Source organism: Lytechinus variegatus, chromosome 9, assembly GCF_018143015.1.
Source record: "Lytechinus variegatus isolate NC3 chromosome 9, Lvar_3.0, whole genome shotgun sequence".
In the NCBI taxonomy this organism is placed as follows: Eukaryota; Metazoa; Echinodermata; class Echinoidea; order Temnopleuroida; family Toxopneustidae; genus Lytechinus; species Lytechinus variegatus.
In genome coordinates, this window is record NC_054748.1 from 13,074,123 (window position 1) to 13,089,751 (window position 15,629).

Below are 15,629 nucleotides of genomic sequence, written 5' to 3' on the forward strand. Positions count from 1 at the left end.
CTAATGTCCAAGTTTAATGAACTAGACCAATAAACTTTCAAAGTTATGATGGGAATTCAACAGATATCCCCAATTCGGCCAAAGTTCATTGACCCTAAATGACCTTTGACCTTAGTCATGTGACATGAAACTAATGCAGGATGTTCAGTGATACTTGATTAACCTTATGTCCAAGTTTCATGAACTAGGTCCATATATTTTCTAAGTTATGATGACATTTCAAAAACTTAACCTCAGGTTAAGATTTCGATGTTGATTCCTCCAACATGGTCTAAGTTCATTGACCCTAAATGACCTTTGACCTTGGTCATGTGACATGAAACTCTAATAGGATGTTCAGTAATACTTGATTAACCTTATGGCCAGGTTTTATTAACTAGGTCCATATACTTTCTAAGTTATGACGTCATTTCAAAAACTTAACCTCAGGTTTAGATTTGATGTTGACGCCGCCGCCGTCAGAAAAGCGGCGCCTATAGTCTCACTCTGCTTCGCAGGTGAGACAAAAAGGGACTGTTGTTTCATCTTTTATTTAGTTCATTCACTAATTCTTATATATCAATTCATTGAATTGCTCAATTAATTACTCAATTAGGTATTTTTTTAATGAACCATCAATTGCTTATATGAATATACAAATTTATTTATCCATTTAATCATTAAAACAGTAATTTTGGTTCAAACCTTAAGTCCTTAGTGCAACATAAACATGAAACAAAATTAAAGAACATAGGAGGAATACGGACATCATGCAGGGACCTGGGAACGATTTTTTCAGTGGGGGTGCTGAAAGCTCTCCTCAATGGTGGGGGGCACAATTGAGTTTTCCATAATTACACACACACACACACACACCTCTAAGGGCACACACACACACCCTCACCCACACATATATATATATAGATTGAATAGGTTGAATACTATATATATATATGACAATGACAGTTACTTCTTAGCTTTCTACTAATAAAAGAACATAGATATATAATTAGTGAACTCGAGCGCGACGCGCGAGCTTTTCCTTTTTTGGAGGGGTTATGTATTTTGTCCTGAAAATTGAAAAATTTGAGCAATTTTTGTGGTCCTGAAAAAGATGTGTATGTAACAAATAATAACTGCGAACGTGATTAGCGCGAGCAGATATATTTTTCATATACGCTCTGGCCTGATCGAAAGGGACGTGTAAGGACTGTTTGCAGTTACCCATTAAGACGATACATATATCAACTATCAAATAATGCGAGGGCGAAGCGCGAGCTGAAAATTTTGACATTCCGACCTAAATACTGGACATTTTAAGCACTTTTTGTAATCATGATCAGGATAGGTATATAACTATACATTTGATGCGAGCGCGAAGCACAAGCGGAAACAAAATTGAGATTTCAGACCCCCAAAACCCGAGACATTCTAAGCACTTTTCTAATTATGAAGAGGATAGGTATATGACTATACAACTGATGCGAGCGCGAAGCGCGAGCAGAAATAAAAATGAGATTTCAGACCTATAAAAGGGACATCTTAAGCACGTTTCTAATCATGAACAGGATAGGTATACAACTATACAATTGATGCGAAGCGCGAGCGGAAACAAAATTGAGATTTCTGACCAAAAAAGAGACATTCTAAGCACTTTCCTAATCATTAAGAGGATAGGAATATAACTATACAATTGATGCGAGCGTGAAGCGCGAGCGGAAACAAAATTGAGATTTCAGAACAAAAAAAAAATCTAAGCACTTTTCTAATCATGAAGAGGATAGGTAAATAACTATACAATTAATGCGAGCGCGAGGGGAAACAAAATTGATATTTCAGACCAAAAACGACATTCTAAGCATTTTTCTAATCATGAAGAGGATAGGTATATAACTATACAATTGATGCGAGCGCGAAGCGCGAGCGGAAATAAAATTATGGGATTTCAAACCTAAAAACAGGACATCTTAAGCACTTTTCTAATCATGAACACAGTGGCGTACCGTGGGTCACGGCATTGGGGGGGCACCAGCAAAAATTTTGAGTCACTTAGTGAGTTGTCAGGTATACTTACCTAATAGAGACATTTTAAGGAAGCATTTGTAGTCATTGTAATCATAAATAAAAATACGCATCTCAGCAATCAAATAATGCGAGCGCGAAGCACGAGCTTAAAAAATTGTGTTATTCGGACCTAAAAAGGGACATTATAATCGATTTTGTAATCATAATACGTACCTGTCTCGCTAAACAAGCGAGCGCGAAGCTCGAGCCGAAATTTGTGTATATCTTGATCCCAAACAGGGAGATCTTAAGGACTATATTTTAGGAATCCCTTAATAGACATGTCTCACCATAATCATCTAATGCGAGTGCCAAGCGCTTGCTGATTTTGTTAGAATTACATCTGAACACATGAAGCACTTTGTGTAGTCATTGTAATCATGATTATCATACGCATCTCACTTATCAAATATTGTGAGCACGAAGCGCGAGCTGAAAATCTAGATAATTCAGACCTGAAGCGGGGCATTCTAAGGTTTGCTTGTAGAAATTCACTAAGACCATACGTATTTCACTAACCAAATGATGCGAGCGCGGAGCGCGAGCTAAAATATTTTTTATATTTAGATCAGAAAAGGGGACATTTTAAGGACTGATTTTAGAATTCACGGAGAGCAGACTTATCTCAACAATCCACTGATACGAACGTAATCACGGACAGGAAATGTTTTGTATTAAGACCGTAACATGGGGCAATCAATCATTTTAAGTAGTCATTAAAAAAGAAGCATATGTCACTACATAAAACAATAATATATTTGGTGTATATTGCACTTGAAACGGGAGTTTTTCGTACAACAGGTTTATAATGTATATCTGTCTAAACAGACAATGCGAGCACCAGGAACAATGACATAGGCCCTGAGCTAATTATGTTTCATAAAGTTATGATAAAAATGTTTCGTATGTATTATAACATAACGTGATTATAATGTAATATACCATTATAATGAATGATAATTTCTTCTTTCCCACTACGTTCCTCTTCCTTTCTCCCTCTTTTTCTCCTTTTCCCCATTTTTTTTGGTCAGCCGATCCCCCCCCCGAGTTACGCCACTGCATGAACAGAATAGGTATATAACTATATACAATTGATGAATTGATAAGAATAAAGATTTGATCAAAATCCGACAAGGAAATCAAAGTTATTGCATTTTAAAGATTAGCATTATTCCGGTGAAACAGTTTTAAGCATGTCTTCATTAATATCCAATGAGCAAACTGATGATGTCATATCCCCAATTGTTCTTCTGTATTTCATTATATAGAATTAGGTTTATTCAATATTTTCCCTTCAAGAACCAAAAACAGTTGAATTGACAACTGATTTAGTCAATTAGATATTCTTTGCTGCAACTTATTTCATTATAAGGGAGACATATCATTCACACTGGTTTGAAAAAATGAAACAATGTTGATTCCATGTAATAACACAAGAAACAGGATAGTGGGAATGTGACATCTTCAACCCACATGGGCGGAAATCCCAGAGGGGACAATATCAAATGTACCCTCCTATTTTGGGTGTTTCATTATGGAGAAAAATACATCACATCACAATCGAAATAATACATGTACATTTGACTAATTACCTTACATTTTGGGTGAAAACCTTTTGTTAGGGGGGGGGCTAGTCAAATTTTGTTAGGGTTAAAATGACCTAACATTTAGGGTGATAACCTTTTTTTTTGCTTGTTAAATTCTCAGGATCCTGGTCCCCCCTACCTTTGGGGACAGATTTCCGCCCATGTCAACTCACCTATTAAATATTCATGATGACATGTATACCACCATTTTCATAAAATATTGCTGAAATTTATAATTAAATAACTGAACTATTTGTTATCAGATTTTCATAGAATTTATTTATTTTGATAAAATGTATTTGATATAAATATTTTCAGCCTGGAGTACCCCCAAAAGCTGCGTATCTGAATAAACATGCGTGCGCGTGTTTAGAGATAGACCTAGTATCTGGGCATTCTAAATACATTTTTTTATCATAAAAATCAATAATGCAAGCGCGAAGCGCGAGCAGAAAATATTTGATATTCCGATCTGAAAAAGGGTGAATCCACATGTAAACACAATTTTAAGTAATGTGTCGGAAAATTCTGAAGGGGGGGTCTACAAAACGTCGTTCATTTTCATTACATTTCCGTCATTTATCATACCTACCACTAGCTTTCCAGGAGGTGCTGCCTAAGGAAAATGACATGCAGCACCCCCAAATTTGGGGGTGCTTCACCCCCAGCCCCCCCCCCCCTGCACCCCCGCTTCTCAGGACCATGGAAACTGTGAAATTTGATTTCTATGTCTGACTTGTAATTTTTTTATACAAAACACGGCCGCTCGGGCGCGCAAACACTTAATTCGACACAAAACCGGGAAGTTTCAAGTCCAGCCACACCCATCTCTCTCCCTGCTATCGAGTAGTGTGTAAACTATGGTTATACGTATCGCGTGCAACCACGTCTGTATCGGGTTGACGGAGCTTGATTGAGTCGCGTTAAAGTAAAGATAGGAGCGATGCTATTGGAATATGTGAAAGACTATGTAAATGATTTGCGTTTTTGGATGTTATAATTATGTACATTATAACATACTAAAAAATATACAGGGGAAACCTGATTTCGTGGGGTGCTGCCTATGGAAAATAATACACGCAGCACCCCCAGCACCCCCGCTTCCCAGGTCCATGGAACTTATAAATTCTTAATAATTCATCTACAAAAAATACGAAAAATTGTACAAAGCAAAGCAAAATTCCGAACACCTAATTGTGCAATGTTCAGCATGTGTTTCCAAGCTTTATCTCCATTAATTTAATGTTTTTTCTTATACTTTCATGATTTACAAATGCTTCATCATGTGTTTTGCACATTCCACCAAAGAAAACGGAATGTGACGTTAAGAAAATTGAAGAACATAGAATTGGTTATTAAGCCAGGGTAATAATAGCAGGGCCCACTGGTAGAACAGTTTTCGAAACTGAAGTGGCTGCCCTGGGTAAATATACCTATATTATTATTATTATTATTATTAAGAAAGTAGAAAAGTAGGATCTCTAATCAAACAAAATCTAAAGGCATGAAAATCCATATTGTACTGTTTGAACTAGAAATCTGAAACAGAAATACTCCTAAAAATCTTTTTGCCCAATTGATTGTGAGCCGGCAGCAGTGCCAGATCAACATTGCTCTCTCTCCCTTAAGTTGATGCATACCAAATGTTATGAAGATATCATCTTACCAGTACAGTTACTGTCCACAGACTCTTTCAAGAAACCTTCAAGGCACATACATTCATAGGATCCATCAGAGTTTACACAGGTGCTAAAAGGTCCACAAAACTCAAGGATGTCATCACATTCATTACGATCTACATTTCCATGTATAAGATAGAAAAAAAAACATTATAATCTATATATCATTTGGTTCATGACATCATTTATATGAATTTATTGAAAACTAAAGTAGTATACAGAGTCAATGAGCATTCATAATCAGCATTGCCATTGGTAGATTAATATTCAGCATTTCGGGGCATAGTTCATTTCGATTCAATTTTCATTTATCTCCACAATCCAATAAGAAATATTACGTCAAAATGGCACAAATAAAATAATAAAGGAAACAATAAATAGACATACATATATATCTATATACAATAACAATGGGTAACCCAAGTAAAGAACATTTACAAATATTAAAAAGTGGAGGACAAACAAAAGCCCAGTGCTTAGATGGCAAGTTCACCCTGACAAATACTTTATTTTAAGAATAACAGAAAAAATAATAAAAAATATCGCCAAAGGTTTGAGAAAAATCCATCCAAAAAATGTAAAAGTTATTAGGTTTTTAATCATTTGATTTACTAGTATTGCGTATGCGGGTAGCTTTCCTACATAGCGAATGGTAAAAAGAAATCAACAAAATATTATTGTCTCAAATAATTTAGATGGTTTTTACTGGACTTTTTGTATATCAAGAGACAATAAATCATTTCAGACCCGATCATAAATAGAAAAAAATACATCATAAGAAACCATTAAAAAAAATAGATTCATGCATTTTATTGACATAACATATGGGGCAGCTGCTTGTTAATGATGTTACAAATCTTAAAATCAAGATTCTAATAACTTTCTTAAACTTTAACAGATTATCCTCAAACCTTACTCATCAATATTTTTTATCATTTTTTCTGCTACTTTTACAAAAACATTTCTTCAGGGTGAACTTTACCTTTAACAAGGGTTTGTCCCAAACATATAAATATTACATTTGATATTCTAGATCATAAAAAATAAACAGACAACACAGCAAAAAGCCATTCAAAAATTTAAAACAGAATACGGGAATTCTTTACAGAATAAACAAATTTGTGCCTTCCCTGATTAAATATGTTGCATTCATGTGTTATGTGCACCTACATGATACTAACTGCATTGTCAAAGTCACGTCTTCATAACCACAGTAGGCACTAATTTGAGAGAAGCATATTGAAAGTCCAATAGAAGAGATTCTACTGTGTGAATCAAATACTGTGAATGGAATCTAATCAGATCCTCAGCTAAAAATTATAAACCAAGAAAGTACACTTGGGCAGGTTTATTAGAAATACTTGAAAAAGACTAGTCCATCCAACAGAATGCCATGTTGTTTTTGTTTATTACTCTGAAATTACTCATCTATCTATATTTTGAAACATATATAACTTTAATTTTTAATAGCTTTACAATTATCTTTAATGATCTTTATGGTGGATTCTGTTTGAATTCATTTTACGATTTTTACCAAATCTGGATATACTGATAATAATGCCCTTATTTCTTGAAATACCAGGAATTCCACTCATAGCCAATCTAGCAATCATCTACAATTCATGCGCTATTGGCCCTAACTCAAGGTATATCACTGGTATCCCATTCTGAGCAATTATATACAATCTACATGCATACTATAGAATGCATACCTGAGCAATCATTAGTCCCATTGCCCTCATAGCCCTCATCACATTCACATGTGAAGTTACCAGGTGTGTTTATACAAGATGCGAGTGGATGACATGAGAACAATGCTGGGTTCTGGCACTCATTGATGTCTATGCAACTCATATAAGGATCTCCTTGGTATCCTAATTGACAGGAGCATGTGAAGGAACCATCATCATCTGTACAGTCAGCATTTTCTCCACAAGGCATTGAGTCACATTCGTCAATATCTAAATCAAATATAAACACAAGAGTCAATTATAATATTTTGTTATTAATAACACTACTCTTACCTACTTTATACATTGTGCTCATCCGGTAAGGAGCAATATTGTTCACACTCCATTGCCCTACTTCTTAATCTAAGATAGTCTAACACTACAGGAACTAAACCCACTTGTTGTGAGTTGATATAAATGCTGTTTGATCTTCACAAATACCAACTTATTCTTCACCCATATTCTGAAAATAGGTTTAATTTAAACTCTGGTCAATATGTGTGGTTTAACTATGCAAGCCTCATCCAAATCTAAGATCACAAGCATGAACATCGAGAGTTGTCATACATTGATCTGTGACTCACCCAATCAAAATCCATCAATGCCATCATTTTTCCTGCGGGAAATTTGCACAATGTACTATCATAAACATAGAGGAGAACCACATTGAATTGTCTAGACAATGAGGCATTTATAAATAAAAACATGTATATTTTTTTGGAACAAACATGCATTTAGATGTTGGTATTGCTGGCTTTCCATAGATGTGGTTGATCAAATCAACATAGTGTTTGTAAAGATCCTTCCAGACAAAACCTTACCTAGCAATGAATTTCAGGGCTGATATCTGTGATAAGCTGCATTGATCTATAAGTAGACCTGATCACAAACATGAACTCATCAATTGATATGTTTTGTTTCATAAGGCCCAGAAAAGATAATGCCTTCATATTGCAAGATGCTTGTGAAATCGTTCAATTCATACTACTAATTTTCACAAACTTCAAGATTTCTTTGCAAAATTTAACCTCATAAAACTAATAAAAACTCTTTGTTCACAAGAAAATATATTGAGAGATACCAAACATTCAATTGGTTCAGAAAGAGACCATAATTTTCTCTCAGTTTTTACTTCTACATTATTAAAAAATAATAGGCCAATAATTATCTTGATTCAAGTGTTAGTAACATCCAACCATGTCACCAATACCATATTATTATACTCAACCAGCATAGTTGGACAACACATAGTGTTAATAGCATAAAATGTTAATTAAGATCACATTACTTTCACATGTAAGTCCATCTCCTGTATAGCCAGGATCACAAAGACAATTGAAGCTTCCATTATTGTTGATACAGTCAGCATTCATATGACAGTTATCACTTCCAAGTTCACATTCATCAATATCTATTAAAGAAATTAAAAAGAAAGATATAAATAGGCCTTCTTCACAACCAAACTTATTCTCAGATTTCATCTCTTGCTTTACAATAAATCTAGGCCTCCACCATTAGCAATATAGAACCTTTTTTGATATATATTTGTTTGGAAGGCTTCATTGGCAAGTGCAATAAAAGGGCGCATTACACTATGTGCCAAAATCTGATGAATTCATAGGCTATACATAATTAACTTGCTACATAATATTGTGTCATACTGAATGGAGGATAATGATCATTAAAACTTATGCTACCGGTAATACAATTCATGGCTTTTTTCCTGGGATACAATAAATATTCCCTTCATTATTACCAGTCCCTCACCTGTTTTATATTTCAATGATATTGTATTGATACTTTCGATAAAACGTTCAAATATAAATCAATAAGGATACATTCATACAATTTGTGTTTGCACATATACAACAAAATAAGTACAGGTACATTGCATATTACAAAAGAAAAGGTAAATATAGAAAGTTGGAGTATAGTAGATAGTAAATCACAAACATTTTCAGCAGTGACTAGAAGTTATTATTGGCTTAACAAATTTTTTTTGGTGGAGTTTTCCTTTCCTTTTAGCAATGTGCAATTCTTCTGTGTACAACAAAATAACATTCTTTTGAAACAGTATATGCTTGGCTTATTATCATTATTTATAAATAATAAAATGATAATATAAGTTTTTGTAGAGCGCATATTGCATTATGATTATAACGTCTCTGTGTGCTTCCAAAGGACTTGGATATTATTTCTCCCGGCTGTAGTTTGGCAGCCGTAATTACTCAGATTACAGTGCAGACGTATTTCAAGGAAAATCTCTAGTTTTTGTATACATTTATATAGTACATTATATTGACATTTCAATGCATTTTATCATTATTTTATAACTTTATATAATTCAGAATCCCTAAAACATGTATTTATCCTTTAATTGAAAAGAATTGAGATATTTTTCTCTCTTCATCTTAACTAAATAATCAGAAAAGTGTTTGCTATGTACAGACTTGACTTCTAGATTATAATCTCTTAGAAAATTAATTTCATCTAAATGAAGTTGAATAACATTTTGATCTTATTTTTTTTACAGAATAGTATATTCCTTTTAGTAATAAATAATAATTACCATTTATTTCAAATTGATCTTTAAACAAATCATATCTTTTTAGGGAGCCATCTGATGACATAATGTAATGCAAGGTCATAACCCCCTTATCAAATAGGTGTTGAGAAAAAAATCATTCTTTTGTTGAGCTGAATCTCGGAATTGCGTAATACATTAGAAAGAGTAACTTTTAAATGAAAACATCGCTGTTAAGTGTACTTCAATCAAATAAATCTGTGAATCTTCATACCAACACAATTGAATCCATCTCCAGTGTATCCAGGAAGACACATGCAGGTGAATGAGCCGATTGTATCTGCACAACTTGCATTCATGGAGCATGGAGTTAGAGTCATGCACTCATCCACATCTGTAGGAAGAAGTCATATTAAAGAAAGGTATGATATTAAATTAAGCCCCAGCAACAATGGAGACGATGTGTTGGAAATAAATTTAAATTTCCTCACATCTTACATCCCAGGGTTTCATTTTACAAACAGATGTGATTGATCCAATCAATCTCAACGATATCCATTATTATCATAATCATTTGTAATTAGTCATTAATTTAAGATTTCTTGAAAAGAGTAATGAGATAAAACTAACAGAAAAACAGTACAACGAAATCAAAAGCCTGTGAAATGTGAAACTAATTATATATATATATCGTTTGTGTTTTGTTTATTGATTTCAATGTAAAAGAGTAACAATATAAAAAAAAATATCAGAAAAACAGTATAATGAAATCAAAAGGTCGTGAAATATGAAAGTAATTGTATTTATTGTATGTGTTTGATTATTGATTTTGATGTAATAAATACCTCTGATGAGGACAAAAAAAAAAAATAATCATTTGTAATGGAAATTTGCACAATATACTTTTTAAACAAACAAAGAAGCACATTTGTCAAGACAACAATAAATGCATGAGCATACATCATATCTAGAAAACATTTTTAACAAACTTTGCATTTTAGATGTTGATGGCTTTCCTTAGTTGTGGTTGAAATGATCATTCTTAATAAGGTGGGACCTAGAGCTATTTAAAGCAAAGTCCACCCCAACAAAATAGTGATTCCAATAACATTTATTCAATAATAAATATAAGAAATATGAATTCATAAAATTATAAATACTATAATTTCCTACTGATTACTATGTAAACATACATGTACATATAGTCTGATTCCTCCATGACCTTTTGCAATTACAATTGTTGTATTGCATTGTGATTTGATGAAGAGACTCTTTATTGTCAAATCTGAAAAAATTGAAATACTGCATAATTCACACAATAAAATACAAATGAAATAGTGCATGACATTGACTCTCATATTTGCATATCCCTATAATGCGCATAAAAATGTCCTGTGAAAAAAAGCAATATTTTACCATTTCCTAAGTTTATTATTTTACATCAGATATTTCAAGATTTTCAGCAATGTGCTTGTTTACTTTTTTAAATTTCTAATACAAATTAACTTTACGTTGGGGTGAATTTGACCTACATGCATACCCAGCGATTCCAATAAATATGTAAACTTTACATTTTATATATTTGCAAATAATTTCCGACAATATTTAAAAAAACATTTTACATACATTACACAAAATCTTATAAAATATATTATGATCAGCTTAGTGATCATCTTTAGTCATTACTAGGTTTATCTTCATCTGAAATTAGCGTTTACACTGTACCTATAAATATTGAACACATTTGAATGATAATATTCAATAAACAAAAACCGTCTTTGATCACTGAATATCAATTCCCTGTAAAGATCAAACCTCAACCTCTCGTAATATCAAATCATCAGTAAATTTGTTCCGAACATCCCTGGGTAACAAACTCTATTTGATGTTCATTCTCTTCTAAACATTTGTTCATTCCTTTAACGTATTGCAAACTGTGTGTTCTTTTACTAAAGTGCATTGCAAACCATGTGTTCCTTTACTGAAACATATTGCAAACTATGTGTTAATAATAATAATATAGGATATTTATACTGCGCACATATCCACCTTGTTAGGTGCTCAAGGCTTAATGCATGCTATATACTGTAGGATATTTATAATTACATGTTCTGCATAAATCTTACTAAGCATTTAAAAAAAAACAGTTTGAAAAGAAAGATTTGACTTAGGTCTCAAATCCCAACCATAGCGTAATTTCCTTTAGCAAGAAATTGATCCACAATTTGCTGCACTCAACCCAGGTGAGGTAAATGGGTACCTGGCAGGAATCTATTCCTTGAAATGCAGCGCGCGTAACAGCTGCACTGCTAAAGCCAGGGTAATTATGCTGCATATACTGTAGAGCGCTCAGAGACTTCTGACAAAGTTAAGTATTAAGCGCTATATAAGCAAGTATAAGTAGTAGTGTTATGTCTATAGTCTTTGAATATATATATATCTTTGAATATATATATATTCCTTTTGCTAATTTTCAATCTCAATTATTTTAGAGTGAACGTTACTACTATCACAATCAGACAGGGTAATGGAAATGTTTGTGTAGAGCACTGAAATAAGGTCTGAATAATGACAGCATCCTCAGCAGATCTCTAAATATAATTGTAATTATTATATTAACTGGGTATTTTTTCTAAATGAATAAGATGATGGCAGTGGTAATATGGAGATTTGATAAACAGTTATTTTGGAGAAAATATTGAAAAAAGAAGAAGGATATTGTTGCATTACCAGAACATATATTTCCATCTCCCATGAAGCCAGAATTACAAGAACAGGTGTAGTTTCCTTCGGTGTTTATACATGCAGCATTCCCATCACAGCTATCAAGACCTAGTTGACATTCATCAATGTCTATCAAAAAATTGAGAAATAAACAGAAAGATGTCAATTATTGCATTTCATGATAAATGTGCACAGTTTGTACCCTATGTGCAATGCTAATCCTTCATATTTATCCTGACAGATTGATAGTGAACTCAAACACTTGCATTAATCATAGTATTTACAAACCTCATTTAAACCCTACACATTTCCTGGGATCACTTACCGACTTATCCTGCAGATTTTATTAATTTAAAAATGAATATTTCTTTGAATGTGAAATTATTACATATGGCCCAAGCTATCTTGTATATAGGAAACATATCCACAAGCCTCTCTCAAGATATTGTTATGTAGTTTAACTTCCTGTTATCCTTCCAGTCATTCACCTTCACTTCAAGGAACAAAAGTTCTAAGAAATATGATTCATAACCCTGATAAAAGGCATAGTGGCTTCGTGGTAGAGCACTGGCCTCATGAACAAGAGGTCTTGGGTTCAATACCCAGCAAACACTTCCAAAACAAGGAACCTACTGCCTTTCTTCCTCTTGACAGGGGCAATATTATGCAGGGCCTTTTAAAAATAGCTTCCATAACTGAAGTATTTACCCTGAATAAATATTCCAATTTTTCACTATCTATGTATTACCTGAGCATGTTCTTCCATTTGAATCAAGTTCATATCCAGAATTGCAGGTACAATTATATCCTCCATCAAAGTTCTCACACAGGTTATCTGACTCACATGTATTGTTTCCAATGCATTCATCAATATCTAAATGAAGAAGATGAAATATTTATTCAGTTTAGATGTTATCAATACCTAGGGATGACAGCTTTCAAGCTATAACACTGTTCTAAATTCATACCCAGTGTCTAAAAACAAAAAAACATTGTACACACTAAAAAGTGAAATGTTAAATCATCAATAAAAAGGTTGGAGGAGAAAAAGCCTTTTCCAACCTTTCAAATAAAGCTGAATCCAACAATGTAAGTGCTGGTTCAAACCATTCAAAGTGGCAAATGGAACATTTAGAAAAGGCTGTCACCCCCAAACCTTACAATTGCTGATTTGAGATTTTAATCGTAATTTTGCTTTAACAAAACATTTGGAATTCATTTGTAGCTGCTGGTAAGATTGTTCCTGTGCACTTTTACTTAGACAAGGTCATTTCAGATTTAGATGTTTGTTTTGTTCACAAACACAAAACACAGAAAAGGGGGAATTTGGAAAGACGAAATAGGTTGTATAAGTGTAATCATGATTTGAATCATAATTCTATGACATCACTGTGTCGGGCTATGTCTTGCTTGGCCCATACCAAGCTCAAGGCACAACGCTATGCTCATGGTGTATGTATATAACTATGTGCTATGCATGCATTTCTTTTCACATGTATTAACTAAAGTTCTGTATTGGTCATTGCATCGTCCGCTGCTTTTCATTTTGTTTTTGTTTTTTGTCATGGCTCCAACTTCAAATTGTACTAAGTGAACTTAATTGGAGAAACAATTAACTCAGTTGTTGTTGAGTTAACGGTGCTAATATGAAATTGGATCTATGGTGAAATTCACTTCCGAAAACCAATTTTGATAAACCAACAAGATGAATAGGAGTAAACAAATGAGGTATAACACAATGAATTCTGAAAGCAAAAGATTTATTTTTCGAGAGCCAAAACACGAGCAACAAATTGACCTACACTTCCTGTGATGTGATCGGCCCGTATCCGAGGGAGAAACAGCAGTGGAATGAAAGTCATTTAAACCCTGATTCTGTGGTATTGTGATTCATGTTTGTGTTTTAAATCATGATTCAGACTTGAGGTTGCATTATATTAGACACCTTCATTTTATGAATATGAAGAGGTGAATAATCCGAATATTTATAATACCATTGCATATTTGAAAAGGTAATAAATCAAATCAATTAGATACCTTCACAGATTTGAAGAGTTGCATTGAACTGAAATCCTGCCTCACACACACAACTTGGTTCTCCTGATTGCATAATACAAGCAACCGTTCCACAAACCAATTGCATTGTTGAGTTACACATGGCAGAAGAAGACACTGTATAAACAAATCAAAGAAATATTTAAAAATATAGAAAATCACAAGTTGTTAGGTTACGTTTTAACGAAAATGTAGCTATTAACATCACATATATCAACTTAAAGTATGCAGTTCTAAGTGTAGAGACTAATACCTTGGTCACATATGCTCTACGGCGGCCGTACGGCGGCCGTAGATACATAAATTCGACAGATTTCTGCGGCGGCCGCAGAAAATCTGCGGTGGCCGCAGGGTCGACGTACGGCGGATTCCTACTTTTTACAGGCCGTAGGGGTGGCCGTAGAATTTTAACTCGGAGTTATAACATTTTTTCTTTTCTACGCTCGCCGTAGAAATTAGACTAGCCGTAGAACGGTCTACGGCGGCCGTACGTTGAGTGTACGGTGGCCGTGCGGCTGCCCTCGTGTTTTTCTTCCCTCCTTTTCCCTTCTCCTATTGTATTATCTGCTCGGAAGCCACCAGGCGCGTATTCAGAATTTTGCACCTCGGGGGCCTGCCCTATAATTTTGGCCCATATACATGTGTACTTTTCGGAAAAAAATGGTGACCCCCCTCGTCAGGCAATCAGGTGCCTTAAATGCATGTTGAATTATCTTATTTCATAATCACATGAAAAAGGACAACTGCAGACAACTTTTTTAATTATGACTTAATAAAAAGCAAACTATCCATGAATATGATATACTGTAATACCACTTAAAAAAACACAAATGTGACCAGGAAGCACAGATATTGCCCTTTCACTAGCGGCTAACTTGGGTAAAATATGATGTTACTATCATTATCATTATTACTATTATTATCATGGGGAGTTAAATGCTGATTTTTGTTGTTGTTTCCTAGGGTGTAGTTCTTACTTAAGACAAACGTGTTTATTAACATCTTAACTTTATTCATACAAACAACATGGTTAAGGGACATTTATTTCATAAGTCCAAATAAATAATGCGAACGCGATTTTTGATAGCTTGTGTATAGACCTGAAAATAGAATATTCTGAGAAGTTTTGTAAGCATGAGCAGGATGGGTATCTATCTATCTGTCAGGGCGAGCTGATGATTGTCTATATTCCAAAATGACCCAAAGTTTGGAAATTGTAAGCATTATTGGTAATCATGATCAGGATGGGCACTTAAAAATTATTCGATTATATTCCGTTCCAAAACTA

At 33.9% G+C, this 15,629-nt stretch overlaps 1 protein-coding gene across 1 annotated transcript in view; it reads right to left on the reverse strand.

The window, feature by feature from the left end:
* LOC121421815 (fibrillin-1-like) overlaps positions 1–15,629 on the reverse strand; it is a 130,374-nt gene that overhangs the window by 72,555 nt on the left and 42,190 nt on the right. The window contains exons 20-26 of the mRNA XM_041616614.1: positions 14,324–14,458; positions 13,035–13,160; positions 12,293–12,415; positions 9,837–9,956; positions 8,327–8,449; positions 7,021–7,269; positions 5,296–5,424 (exon numbers count right to left, since the gene is read on the reverse strand). Coding sequence (XP_041472548.1) covers positions 5,296–5,424; positions 7,021–7,269; positions 8,327–8,449; positions 9,837–9,956; positions 12,293–12,415; positions 13,035–13,160; positions 14,324–14,458 — 1,005 coding nt within the window. The remainder of the gene's footprint in view (positions 1–5,295; positions 5,425–7,020; positions 7,270–8,326; positions 8,450–9,836; positions 9,957–12,292; positions 12,416–13,034; positions 13,161–14,323; positions 14,459–15,629) is intronic.